The sequence below is a fragment of the Musa acuminata genome, chromosome BXJ3-5 (genome assembly GCF_036884655.1).
Source record: "Musa acuminata AAA Group cultivar baxijiao chromosome BXJ3-5, Cavendish_Baxijiao_AAA, whole genome shotgun sequence".
NCBI classification, from domain to species: Eukaryota; Viridiplantae; Streptophyta; class Magnoliopsida; order Zingiberales; family Musaceae; genus Musa; species Musa acuminata.
In genome coordinates, this window is record NC_088353.1 from 2,277,267 (window position 1) to 2,291,494 (window position 14,228).

At 39.9% G+C, this 14,228-nt stretch overlaps 2 protein-coding genes across 2 annotated transcripts; both read right to left on the reverse strand.

Annotated features, from left to right (window-relative positions):
* Positions 1–2,986: 2,986 nt before the first annotated feature.
* On the reverse strand, positions 2,987–4,216 carry LOC103983809 (histone H1). The gene is made up of 2 exons (XM_009401097.3): positions 3,908–4,216; positions 2,987–3,820 (listed from the first exon to the last, which is right to left on the reverse strand). Exons 1-2 carry the CDS (start codon positions 4,118–4,120, stop codon positions 3,230–3,232), a joined length of 804 nt encoding a protein of 267 aa, XP_009399372.2. The 5' UTR covers positions 4,121–4,216; the 3' UTR covers positions 2,987–3,229.
* A 1,945-nt stretch (positions 4,217–6,161) lies between these two features.
* Positions 6,162–13,806, reverse strand: LOC135637992 (E3 ubiquitin protein ligase DRIP2-like). Its single transcript, XM_065150909.1, has 7 exons — positions 13,257–13,806; positions 11,887–11,986; positions 8,562–8,895; positions 8,009–8,445; positions 7,854–7,904; positions 7,273–7,345; positions 6,162–6,616 (listed from the first exon to the last, which is right to left on the reverse strand). The coding sequence occupies exons 1-7, from the start codon at positions 13,411–13,413 to the stop codon at positions 6,446–6,448; spliced, it is 1,323 nt and encodes a 440-aa protein (XP_065006981.1). The 5' UTR covers positions 13,414–13,806; the 3' UTR covers positions 6,162–6,445.
* Between the last annotated feature and the right edge of the window lie 422 nt (positions 13,807–14,228).

Genomic DNA, 14,228 nt, shown 5'->3' on the forward strand with positions numbered 1-14,228 from the left:
ACCTGTATAAACAATAAGTGCAACAACTGACAACAGACTAGAGGACCCAGGAAACTTGCAGCTATATAATTAGCAAAAAAAAGACAATAAATTCAAAAATCAAATATGCTAACTGCTTGCCATGTGCATTCCTTGATACAGATGGGGACTGATTCTAGAATTAGCCAATGAATGATCCTGTATTTTAATGTAATCCCACCAAGATATCGTGCAGTAATGGAGTATGAAGCTGAGATCTCCTCATGGGAGCCATCTTTTTCTTATCCCCTTGTAAATCAAACTCTACCTTCAACCAGATTACTACAAGAAACTCCCACAGCTGGATGCTAAACTTGATAGATCATAACCATTTCACAATGGCCCTTGTTGTACATTTATCAGAATATCAGCAACTTGAAAGAACCTTAATTGAGACACAAGAAATCCTCTCTCTTTACAGCCATTGCAATTCTCACCTGGGTTCCTAGCCCCAAAGAAAAAGCTGATCTCTCTGTATAGTTAAATATTCTTGCAAATCACATATTGCTTACTGGAATCATTTTTAACAAACCCAACCCTTTTGTTTTCACTCCAGCAAATGTATGAGCTACCAGATATCCCTTAGAATCAAACTCTCCCAAAAAGAAAAATAACAAAAGATGACCACAGGGGAATGCATCAAGAGCGTCCTTCAAGCACTTTACAAAACAACTAATTGCATATTTTATATGACCACCTTAATTTCATAAGTGCTTCCAGCTCATCTAGTTTGAGTATATTAATTTAACACTGAAAAAATTGTCACTTAGGCATTGCTTCTCAGGAACAATAATAATAAACTATGTATTAACAGAACTAAAACATGACTTGTTTAACTGGCCGTAGAACTGGTTCCAACAGTTGAAAGTGCTACTCGTCTAATGCCCACCACAACTAGGTCCAATATAGATCTATTGCAAATTGCAAACTAATAGACTTCAGTAGGTTAAATATTGAGATATATTTCAGAAATCATGCTACTTAATGACTAGGTCCAACTGATCATAGAAACCTACAAACAATAAATTTACTTCATTGAGAAATCAAGCAATTGCATATCTGCTTATCAGAATCCACCTGCTAGAAACATCATAGTAACCATCAGCTCTAGTAGATCTAAGATAATTTTACGAACAAGTTTTAACTGACAAGATATTATCTTTCTCCTAGAAATTGTGGGCAATCCATGCTAGGTCAGTGGTTGGCCAAACCAATACATACTGAGTGATGTTTATGGATCCGACCAAGGATTGGTGCCAGATAATGTAAGTTGGTACATATCAGAATTTAATTATTTTATTATTTTTTAATGATACAGGTTGGTGTTCCACCAACTATATTTGGTGATGTATTAATCCGATTGCTGAAACTATGACACTAGTCACTTGGTACCAATCTAACATAAGGCAAGGTAAGGTGAGAATTATTGCGTAATTAGGAGGCAAGATCACAGAACAGTCCAACACAATCAATATAAGCATAAATTTGTATGCTCAGAGAACTAGTACAAGCTTGAGACAACATTTTGATCTTTCTTTCTAAATCGAAAATGAAAAGCCTACCATTTTCATGTAATTGATCCTTCCAGCTAAATGCACTCTTCAATGGTAACCAAAAATCCTGACAAACTCTGACGGTAAACTCTTCCCGGATAAATAAACACCCACCAATAAATAAACCCCTGACATTCCCTGACTGCAAAACTTCTTGAAATGGATATGGCATGAACATGCAATATAAGCCTGCTACAATAATATCAAAAACAAGAAAAAAGAAAAAAGGGGGCAAAACTTCTTGAATAGGATATGGCATAAACATGCAATATAAGCGAGCTCCAATAACATCAAAAACAAGAAAAAGAAAAAGAATGATGACACGCAAAAAGGCCGCTCCATTCCCTTTTAGCTTAAATTCTTAGTATAATAAGCACTCTCATCATATGTAGATGACAATTTTCTACCGCAAGTAACAATCGTACACCCCCATTTCCTCTGCTGCCTGCCGCATCGTCAAAACTCAGGTTCAAGTCAAAACCCCTCGGAACACTATTCACATTATCTGATCCAGTCCGTCGAATACAGAATCCCGATGACCAAGATTACCGTAACATCCAAGTTAATCACCAGAAACAAATGGAGAGAGATTGAATCCACGAGTTTCAAGATAAATCCGCCCTTTACACTCGAGAAAAGGAAAACGACACAAAGTTATCTCGCGTTCGTTGACAACAAACGAAACTGAACTCCGCCGAACTACTCGATCATGTGAAAACGTAAGCGATGATTACCAAACAAATGCACGACGAGATCAGAAGAAGGTAGCCAGATACCTGGTCTTCGCTCTTTATTCCGAGAGCCAAACGAAGAGGACGACCACTGTTCGAGGGAGACGCTTCTAGAGAAATGACCTCTCGAACTCGAGCCGTCGCCAGATTTCACCATCAACTGATCGTGTCGTCCCCTCCAAAATGCTCTCCGTGCCTCTTTTTACCTCCTCCGAACCACTTTTAACTTTGAATGCAACGACCTCAGTCGCGACTTAAAAGTAGAAACCTCTAACGACAAGGACGTACGCCACGTCCTACAGTGGTGCCCCAAGTAGTGTTTTAAGTCGTCCCTGTTGGCATCCTTTTCAGTCCACGCGTCATGTGTCTGAGCGACACACATTTCTGGGCCCCTCGGATGGCCCACCATTTGCTTTTCCTGTTTCTTTTCTCTTTTTCGCATTCCAATACTTTTTTCCCAAAATAAAAGACTGTATATTCTAATATTTCAAATAAGCTATCGAAAGGTAACAGATAGTTATAACTGAAACAATTTTAATAGGAAACGGATTCCAATAAGTCAGTTTCGACGCTCAAATCGTCGTCCACGTCACCAAACATGCCGTCTCATCACTAACCACGTGCACCCTCAAGCAAAACGTCCACATCTACCCCCACAAAGTGGGCCCAAACCGACCCCGAATATAATTCCAAAGATTATAATATTTCTTAAAAGAAAAAAACATTGGCATAGCTGCTTTGTTAGCACCCTATTCTCCTACCACCTAAAAGCACGCGATTCCACGCGTACACTCACCCACCACACACCGCCCCATTTACATCGACTGCCCCACCTCTCCCTCTTCTCCTCCTCCACGTAACAAAGAGGAGTAAGAAAAAAGAAGAAATATTAGTAAAACAAGAGACATTTTCATTACTGGAAGATTTCTACTTCTTCGCCTTCTTAGCCGCCGCCTTCTTGACAGCCGGCTTCACGGTCTTCGGCTTCTTCGCGGCAGAGACCCGCTTCGTCGCAGCGGTGGTCTTCGCCCGAGGCGCGGTCTTCACGGCTTTCTTCCCGGGGACTTCCTTCGCCGTGGTCTTCCTGGCCTTCGCCGGCCGCGCCGCCGATTTCGGCTTCGGCTTCGCTGGGGACTTGCGCTTTCCTGCTACCTTCGGCTTCGCCACGGCCGACTTAGATTTGGTCTTCGCCGCCGCAGCGACTGGTTTGGCCTTCGGCTTGGCGGCAACGGCGGTCTTCGCTTTAGCCTTGGGCTTCGCCGGGGCGGAGGCGGATTTCTTGGGGGCAACCGCGGACTTGGGCTTCGCCGGTGCAGGATGAGCGGCAGTTGAGAGCTTATAGGAGCTCTTCACTTTGGTAAGCTTCCCGGCGGCGGCAAGCTTCTTCAGTTGGACTAGGAGGATCTTGCGGAAGTTGGACGGAAGGTGTGCCTTGTGCTTGTCCTCGATGAACTTCCCGATCGCGTACGGGCTCGACCCCGTTCTCTCCTTGAGGGCCGTGATCGCTTCCTTGATCATCTACAAACACCAAACAAAACAACTTTAGGTCTACAGAAACGGGCAGATCGAAGATAAATTAGGGCTTCGAATTGATGGGATCCTCACCTCAGCATAGGGCGGGTGTGCGGAGGGCTTCCTCGGGGCAGCAGTCTTCTTAACCTTGGCCACCTTGGGGGCCTTCGTCTTCTTCGACTTCGCCGGCTTAGTGGCGTCAGCGGGGGCATCCTCCTCAGCCGGCTGGTCCGCCGGGACAGGATCCACGACGGGCTCTTCAATCGCGGTCGCAGCGGTGGCGGTGACGGTCTCCTCGGTCGCCATCACAAGAATCCCTCAAGCTCGAGCGCAGTGAATTCTAGCGTATCGTAAGCGAGGACGGAAGCTAGTGCGTTTGCAGCGAGGCGAGAGTAGAGGAACGGGAGCGCGGTTTATATACGAGGAGCACGGGCGAACGCTGAAAGCTGATTGGTCCGCCGATGCCGCACGCGGATCGATACCGCGGCCTCGGTTCAAACTTGGGCCCTTAGATTCAAAATCATCAACGGTCAGCAATGGCCGGTATGTCGAAGCGTGGATGAAACTTAAAGGAAGGGGATAATAGTGACTTGGGTTCGGTTGTGCTTCTCTCCTCACTTTGGATGGGAATAACTTAAGCTATAGTCGATGGATTCCATTGATGTTTGAATCAGGTTATAGCTATGGATCGTAGCTTTCCAATGAGCATAGACTTGCATGAATCAGTTGAGGGATCATGGAGAAATTTAGTTCTGAATGTGTCATGGTCTGAAGTGGGTTTCCATGTGAGCTTGGTTAAGATTTGGAGCTCCAGAGTGAAATGTGTGGAGCTTTGATGGATGCTTGTGATTACAGATGATAGTAACAAAGAAAAGGGATCGATGGTATTTGGAATCACAGAAATTGACCGAGATTTTGATAGGTTAAGATGTCTTCAAAGAGTGTGTAACTCACACATCTTTCATATGAGTCCCATGCTTGTGTATGCATGGATGGAATTGCATTTCTTTCAATCAGGTAATTATTTAGATAACTACCAAATATTTTCTAGAGGATTTACCTGAAAAGATGGAATCATTATTTAGTCATTATGGCTTGCTGTATATAACAGTATATCTGCATGATACTGTGATAGCTAATAACTGTGTGTGTGTGTGTGTGTGTGTGTGTTCTGAGATATGATAATTGGAATGCATATTTCATCCTGCAATTGACTTATCTGATTCTAAAAAAAATCCAACATGCTTTACAAGTATTGAGTTTTCCTATCAGAAAATGGATGGAACTTTCAGATTTGTGTACAATAGTTTGCACTTCCTGATAAAGATTTTCATGACTTGTCACAGAGAAAAGCATAAGGTGATGGAAGGTTCATGTTCATTTTAGCTTTCATAGAGATGGATCAGTAGTGTACTTCTGAATCCACAACTCTAAGAAAACCGAGAAATTTGCTGGTAATGCCTGTGGATTTGCTTCTGAATCATATAAAACCATGATGTTTTTTATGAAGCTGAAATCTGTTTGTACCAGAGGCAGCATTGAAGCTCACTGGTTTTCTCAGCTCATTGTCAATTCTTTCACCTTTGGAACTGTTTCATCTTTACATAGAACTGTCAAAAGTTTCAGAAAGCTTTCATTAAGTATAACTTATGCTGGAGATCATGACTCTAACTGGAATAATGAGTTTAATTAGCCAAAGTATATTAGAATAGCTGATGTCCACTAGGGTAGACGGTTTAGGTATTTGGGTTTTTTGTCAAGAGATCATGAGTTGAAATCCTCTTCTTAACCTGTTTCTGATGAGCAACCAGTAAGAAGATGAAGAAAAAAGAAGTGGTTTTGATTAAATCTGCAACAAATACTGTCTTAATTATTTTTGTTGTCTGATAAAAGATAGGGAGAATATAACCTTAGATGTGAGATAATGAATTCCTTAACAGGTTGACAGAAACATTTTTCATTTAATTACAGATATTATTTTGTACAGAACTCAATTTTAAAAAAGAGAGAGAGAGAGACAGATCCCAAGGAGTTAAAATTTTACTACTTATTGTTGTTGTATCCACCTTATTAATCTAATCTTGGTTATATTTCTAGGTGTGAGAATGCCAACCAGTCACTCCACAATTAATAAAGCAGCATTCTGGTCTCTTTTCATTTCCAAGAACTCTTTTCAGAAATAGAGATGATAAAACCATGCAGATATACTTGCAATACAATTATAATAATAACAATTGTTTAAATTAATTTTGAAGCAGGAAAAGAAGATAAAATGGTGAATCACACACAGAATATACAGACAATCCAGTAGTAAAACCAAATACTTTTCTCTTCTTCAAAGCTAAAATGACACCATAATGATATGCCACCTCATTTATAACTGCTAAACTGAGGACAAATTGGTGTTTCATGTGAATCAAGAACATACCACCACTTTCACAGCACAAGTTGTATGAACAAGAATACACTCGTCGACTGAAACAGGGTCTGCTACATCGTAAAGCACAGAAGCTGAGTCGGATGCACAAGGAGGGGCACCTCAGACGCAAGAGGTAAGTCCTGAAGAATCAACCGGCAACGGCCAATTCGATGTAAAGGTTGTTTGGGATTGTTGTTATTGCTGTGTATTCACTAGGCTGGAACCCTGCGGCGCCTGTAGCCTAGCACCACAACAAACTCTTTGGCCGAGGTGCCAATAACTGCCTGCAGCTTCTGCGATGAGCCCCTTCGTACCCATTGCTCTACTAAGTTGTGCAGAGACAATGTGGGCTTCACTGGTTCACCGTGACATGTGATTTCCACCTGCAAACACCAGTTAGAGAGTTGAAGACATGCGAGCTTATCGACCATGGCATAGTGAATGCAAGATATGTCGATGTTGAGTTAAATCAGTCGTACTTGTGTTTTTGATGTTGCTTATGATAACCATGTATGTTAAGAAAAGCGAACTATACAGAATAGTAAGGAAAATATACTTCAACAGAACTATAGTGGAATGCAACCTGGGTTGGCTTAAAATTAAGTTTGGTTCTTTAAAACAGCTCGCTATGAACCAAATAAAACTCAAGCCAGAAAATTCAAAATATATGAACATGCTTTCTGTTATGTTGCATTTTTTTTATGTTAAACAGCACAAATAAGTTTGGTTCTTTAAAACAACTCACTATCAACCAAATAAAACTCAAGCCAGAAAATTCAAAATATATGAACATGCTTTCTGTTATGTTGCATTTTTTTTATGTTAAACAGCACAAATAAGTTTGGTTCTTTAAAACAACTCACTATCAACCAAATAAAACTCAACCAGAAAATTCAAAATATATTAACATTCTTTCTGTTATGTTGCATTTTTTTTAATTTTAAACAGCACATATTAATATAATTGATTCCTCACTATCTCAAAAACATTAACTTTTTCGATATAGAAGTAATATATATTGGTTTTAGAGAAGACTTACCTCAGCTTCACTGACAAGATTAAGCTTGGTGACAAGATACTTCTGAATGTAAGAAACAGGTACGTTACCATCTCTGGGATCAATTAAAAAAATAGAACAATTAAATGGTTGATATACAAAATGCTTGAAAAGAAACTATTATAGAATCATATCGTGCTAAAAATATGGTACAAGAACTTACACTTTGTTGATAGTTACATTACCTATATTTCATAGGAGTTAACTGGATGACCAAATCCAGCTAAAATAGTTAGCCCCTTCATAAATTAATTATGCAATGTTGTGCATGTCACCAATAAAAGATATGGTTATATGCTCCATTAGTTAATCAGGAAAATTTTGATTGTTTGCTTTCTATATCCTTTTATCAGACTATCTTGCTCTGTTCTTTATTACAACTTAAATATTATTGACAAATGTATTCACCAAAAGACTTGGTACACATTTTACATAACTAAAGGAAATATAGCTACATTCCAGCACAATTTTGAAAATATTTAAAATGAAAAAAGGAAGATTAAACAAGGGCAAATTTGCAATTATTGGAGTCACACAGTTGCATGAGGATAAAATTCACTCACTTTATCCTCAAATAACTAGTTGATATCTGGGGCAATGAGGAATCTCCTGTCCTGAAACCATTTCACATGAGATGAGTAAAAGGACAATCAAATATAAGAAGCATGTGCCCTGCAGACAATGAAATATATAACTGCCAAAAGTCAAGCTTCATAACTGGTCAAAAGTTGCAACTAAGGAAAACCACAAAGGAGTTATCATCCTCCGATCACTTTGAGCATTTGCAGCATGAGGCAAAATTTGCACCGAGTTTTTAAGGTTCCTCCTTTTCTTGCTGACTCCTTGCAACCTTTTGGCTTTTACTGTCACTGGAAGCAATTGATCACTGTCATTCTTCTCATCCTTTACCTCAGACTTGTGAGGATGTTCCTCAACCCTGGTTTTGTTAATATTTACTTCGTTATCAGGAACATGTCTTTGCTCTGCTTTAGAAACAAGATTCTGCATACTGGACCTACAAGATTTTGTTCTATTTGCAGCTTCAACCAAACAATTTAAAGGCTTCCAGAGCTCCGCCTTATCCTGAAGGGGCTTTCCACCATTCTCTACATCCTTTTTAGCAGTGTTGCTGGATATGTCAGCACCCAAAGAAGCCTGAAAATGTAAACATAATTCTACAAAGTGAAAAAAAAAGTTTAAAAAGGACCACTCAAAGTTTAAGCAGCAAATTTATTTAGCCACAAAAGAAAACAAAATAGTATGTCTTTTACCTGTCTTCTGCTGAGGGACAGCCTACTCGGGTTTCCATTTGAGCTTGACTTTTTCGCCAACTTATCAATATCATTATCCTCATTTATATTGGATTCACTAGTAGCAGGACTCCGTCCATGAGATGTGGCAGCCCTACTGCCAACAGCTTTTCTTCGCCTTCCTGTCAGGCCTGTCTGTGCAGCTATTCGGGGAGTGTTCACCACCAATGAGGAAAGTGATATTTCTTTTCTTCTAACAGGCAATGTAATGAAAGGAGAAGGATCAGGAGCTCCAGCCTTTGCTTTTTTGAAAGGAAATATCTTTGCTCTCAGATCTTGCAGATTGTGGTCAGCTCTGTGAGTAATCTTAGTATTGAGATATGCATTAACAGATAACTATAGCAGTATGTTACAAAAGTAACAACTCAAACAAGATTGCCCATGTGTTAAGGTTTGACAAGAATCTAAGTCTAACATTCTTCTTCCTATGTCTGGTGGAACAACTAGATATTAGTTTATCAGAAAACTTGACATTATCCAAAAGCAATTTTCATTTCAGTCAATTATTAGAGAAGAAAATGGCTACCTTGTTCAAACTTCAAAGACAACATGCCCAACCATAAAAAATTAAAAACATAAATTTTCAAGGTTTTAGACCAAAATATGAAGCTGAAGTATATATCACAAAATAAAAAAAATTCCCTTGCTTCTCAAAGAAAAGAGCAATTGAGAAAGCTACATCTTAGACGCTTGAAACAACAAGAAACCTGTAGAAAAACTCCAAACACCATCGAGAGTGCTTCATGACTCTTGCCAAAATACAGGTGGATTGTGGACCATTTATATAGCGGTTTTAAGCAATCATGGCAGCTGTCAGTCATAAGAGGGCCATTACTATGCAATACATTAATATCTCTTAGTCCAGTTCAAAAAGTGGTGATATTGAGATGAATGATAGTATTAGTTTTAAAGACAGTGTCTTTAACACAATTGCATATGCACATCATTAAATATGGAACTCAGTTGCTTGGTCTCACCATAGCATAGCAACGAGAGGTAATGGCCTTCCCTTTACCCACAATAAATATCAACTGGATCTAAAATAAATCTGAAAGTCAATGTAAATTTCTTATAATGCCCTTATCTTAATTTGTAGGTCAATTGTTCCTCATATTTTCTATAAGCAAGTCATTTAAGAGAATCTCCTAATGGAAAAAAATATGAGCATTAGTTCGTCATTGTATAGCTAAATGGTCTCATCTATCTTTCCTGATGTTCCATGGTGAATATGGCAGCCAATTGCATGATATATCAGATAAATCATACAATGGGATTAGATATGCTTGATTTGTTATACGAATAACTTAAAGACTTATACAATCTAGTATCTTGGCAAAAGAGTCTATAGACAACAGTTAAGGAATTCAATCAGAACTTTCAAGATATATTGCTACAAGAAATTTCACGTGACATTCTTCATTGCTAGATTTTGCCTCCCAAGCATACCATGATTTATTTAGAAAATTTTCAAAAGATTTCCATGTATTTCAAAATTAAAATTTTAATTTGCATAATCAGGTGGGCAAATTGCAGTTTCCAAATGAAAGAAAGTATCCTATCTTCTGTTGAACCATCAAATATACTGTCTTAACTATAGTGAAATGCTATCTGGTCGAGGCAGGTGAATGGCATCACAATAATCAATACGACACTCTCATCTAACTACCAAAATCTAACCTATACACAAACAACATTCTGAGAGATGTGGTTCTACTTTAATCAACATTTATAAGCTTCACTTGCCAACAGCATCCAATAGGACTTCAGAAATTTGGATTGTTCATTAACAAAGATGTTTTACTTGAAAACAAGACTCTTCTGAGAACTGGTTAAGATAACACTTAAAGATCTCTATAGTTGTGGGCATGTAGGAAGGACCTTCCAAATCAACATACATAGGTACCCACCAGACAAAATTGCAATTTAACATATAAGAAAAAAAAATCCAATTCTAATGGTAAATAGTAATACATCTATGACCCTTAAACCTAATATATGAAACAAAAAAAAGATTAAACAAAATACCTATAAAATAAGTTCACTTTAGTTTGGTGGCATGATGCCTTCATGAGGTATTATCACAATAAACAGAATGACTCTTCTAAGATGCATGTTCAAGGACTGAAAAAGCCCATTAAATCCTCATTCATGGGTCTATATCATTTGATGGACATATATCAGGTAATCAAGAAATAACAATAAGGCAACAAGTGAAATTTATTGAAGAAGCAATTACTAACAGCAAGATGAACAACAGTGTCCTACACGAAAATTTACTAGAAAGCTTGATGATAAAAGAATTACGTAGTTTGGCAAGTCGTGTTGGCATTAGGAATCCACACCATGCACATTTATGAAAATCTTCATCCAATGTTAGTAGTACAAAACAAAATTTTCTGACATCTTGCACTGGGACTGGCTCTCTGCGCTCTTTCTTTAGTCTTCAGAGAAGAAAACAAGCAGATATTACTAAGAATCATGCAACTGAAGATCTCATAGGTTCTCCTATACTGTGGCCTTAATGATGAATCCAACCTTCTCTAACATATTCATCATTTCTATCCTTCCCAACTGTTATAATGCATCTATCTAATACTCAGCTTCTTTTGAACTTCACCTTGTTCTCTTAAACCCTTTTCTGCCTTAGATGAATGAACTAGTAATGAGGGCCATGATCATATGCTGTGGTATAGTCCTAAGAAAAATAATGCAAGGTAAAGGTGCCCAGCATGCAACTTCTTGCTGGTATTCAGGGAATTTAACTCATTTTCTCTTCATGCTAAATTTCCAGACCAATATCCTCTTGATTGTCCTCGATATACATTTTTAGCAAGCATTCACCATCTACAGAACATTCTCTCGACCAAATGAACAGAACAGCACCGTATGCATTAAATGTGACCCATGATAAACCCCTTTTATTCAAGACTGAATATGAAGTACATGTTAGTAATTTCCCATCATTGGGACAGTTATCAACCCTGTTATTCAGCATAGTGTGACAAGATTTTATGGTGTTGGGTGCTTCTAGGTTTTCCATTAAAACTCTCCATGACTGTTTAAACTTGTCAACATCCATCAATAATAAAGAAGGGTAAAGTAGTAGCATCGAAGAAAACTTGGGCTATGCCTGACCTCGAAAAGCAAATAATTACACAAACTTATATAAGTTCTACAACTCAAAAAGAGATTAACAAGGCTTCTGGGACAAATAAAAGTAATAAATATAGCAAAGTCAAACTAGGAAACCATGTAACATAAAGTTTTCCAAGAAAACCAAATTTACCTGAGCTTTTCTACAGGTAGGCAACCCAGATGAATACCGCATACAGGGCAGAAATCTGCCTCTTCTTCATTGAGTTTGTCATATATACACTTCCTGCAAACTGTTGACAAGTACAAATATCAAAGTGATTAAATGTATCTCGGAGAAGTCATAAAACAATCTTCTGACTTTGAAAATCTAAAAATCTAGTACACACTTCCAATTTAAGTGACCAACACCAACCAGATGCAATTGCAAAGTGTGGAGGGAGGTTATAATAGATCAACTCGAGGGTGCGAGAGAAAGAGAGGTGTTAGCTCTTTAGTCAGATTGTTACAAAAGGACGTGGAGGTGAATAGCCAAAGATAACCACACAAAACATAATGCAAACATGTACACAGAGATTGCAGCAAATAATCACATAAAAGAGTATAATGGTCAATCCATTACTCCAACACATATTATGTTTATGAAAAAAAATGATTCGAGGATTCTGTCCCTACTTCCAAGAATCTGAACAAGATATACAAACTATAAGCTTCAGCCGTAAAATATTAGCAAAAGACCAAGCTTAAAAATCATGAACTGAATGGGATTCAGTTGAGGATATCTAGATATCTTAACCACAAGATCATATTACAGTACTTCTTCAGAGTTGACCAATTAACAGAGAGGATCAAACAAGCAAGTAAGAGAAGTCTATGACCGGCATCTATGATCAGGTAAGAACTCCACGTCAGCTCAATAGTTCAGCACTTCGCATAACAACACAAAACAATCTCAACTTCCCTCCCGGATAAGGAAACATCTAAAATGTTGCAAAAGAAATACTCGTCTATACATTACCAAAGATAAAAACCCAGTTTAAATCACTGCATGCATTGACGTCCCTTGCTTCCTTGCTAAAAAAAAATACAACTTTAACCCGGGAAAGTCACTCGATTGGAACTAACGGAGACCAAAAGAAGACAAAGAAAACGCTATGTACTGCATACGAAAACCAGTAATCATTTCTCCTGCCTCATCATGGAAGCAGAGTGGAAGGCACGAAACAACACAGACGCCAGAACTGGCAACCAGTGCATGCGACAACGAAGCCTCATGCCAAAGCGGAAAGGTATTGGAGACCTTGAAAGATACCAAAGATCCGGCCTTTGTTCAGACGCTTGCTTGGTTCCGATATCAAGAACTAATAAGTACGCAAATCATTAACACGAAGAACATCATGGACCCAAAACAATAACGTAGAAGCAAGATCGTAGAAACCCAACACCACGGGGCAACCACGTAGTATCACCGAAGAAAGCCACTGACCGCAACCTCAAAGGATCCGAGGGATAAGAAACCCAAGTAAGTGGAGGCGAAGGGGAGAGGGGCGGGGGTTGACTCACACGTATGGAGGCACTCGGATATGGTGGTGGCGTCGCGGAGGAGCTTGTGGCAGATGGGGCACGTCATGCACGCGACCAGAAGCTTCCGCTTCACCTTCACCACCTGTCCCGGTCCCGCCGCCGTCGTGGCCTCCACCCCCGTCCCCGAGGTCGTCATCTCCGCCCTCGCCGCCAGCAAAGGGCCCCTCGTCACGCCGCCGCGCTCCTACCCTGCATGAGTGCTCATCGCAGCCTAGGTCGCCGTCGACGGTCGTTCCTACAGCTCAAGGCGCAGCATTGACGGACGAATCACGTGCAGCAGCAGGGAGCGGCGGGGATCCGACGAGAAAAGCCAAACAAGATAAGATTTTGATGCGAAATAAGGCACGAGGGGGACGAAGGAGCGGCCTCGAGGAAAGATTCGGGGAGGAGCGACAGGGGTTTGGTGCCACGGAGGAGGATCGAAGGCGGACGAGGAAGAACGCGAGAGAAAGGGGAGAACCGGATGGTATATATGAAAGAGAGAATTAGGAGGAGGTTGCCTCTTTCGTTCCTCGTTCGAGCATACTGCGCGCAACCCGCATCGCTCACCCTGAGAAGGAGGGGCAGCATTTCCGTGAGTCTTTTCCATGGGTCCCATCGTCATTGTCAATCATCGACCGGGTAGCCGAGTTCACGTAAAGTTCAGATTGGTGGGGACAAGCATTGGCTCTGGGCGAAAACAACGTGTCTTGGGGGCTGCCCTCGGGTCTTTGTTGCGCCAGGGGCTGGCTAACATACGCTGTGGAGTGCGGTTTTGGAGGAATAACGGGTAGAATACCCGCTAATTTCATGCTACCGGATCCGAAATCCGATTAGCATCCTCGTTATGTAAGTCCGAGTCCGACTCGAATAATTACTTTCCTACCTGAACATACCCGAAACCTAATCAAAGGATGTCGGACTCTAATCTTAAACGGTCGGGTAGATGTAAGTAACCCATACAAACAAACA

Coding starts and splice junctions, on each gene's coding strand:
- LOC103983809 (XM_009401097.3), bottom strand. CDS start 4,120: ATGGCGACCGAGGAGACCGTCACCGCCACCGCTGCGACCGCGATTGAA. Junction 3,821..3,907: donor CACACCCGCCCTATGCTGAG/GTGAGGATCCCA, acceptor TGGTGTTTGTAG/ATGATCAAGGAAGCGATCAC.
- LOC135637992 (XM_065150909.1), bottom strand. CDS start 13,413: ATGACGACCTCGGGGACGGGGGTGGAGGCCACGACGGCGGCGGGACCG. Junction 8,896..11,886: donor CTACCTGTAGAAAAGCTCAG/GTAAATTTGGTT, acceptor GATTACTCACAG/AGCTGACCACAATCTGCAAG. Junction 7,905..8,008: donor TTAGTTGCAACTTTTGACCA/GTTATGAAGCTT, acceptor AAATGGTTTCAG/GACAGGAGATTCCTCATTGC.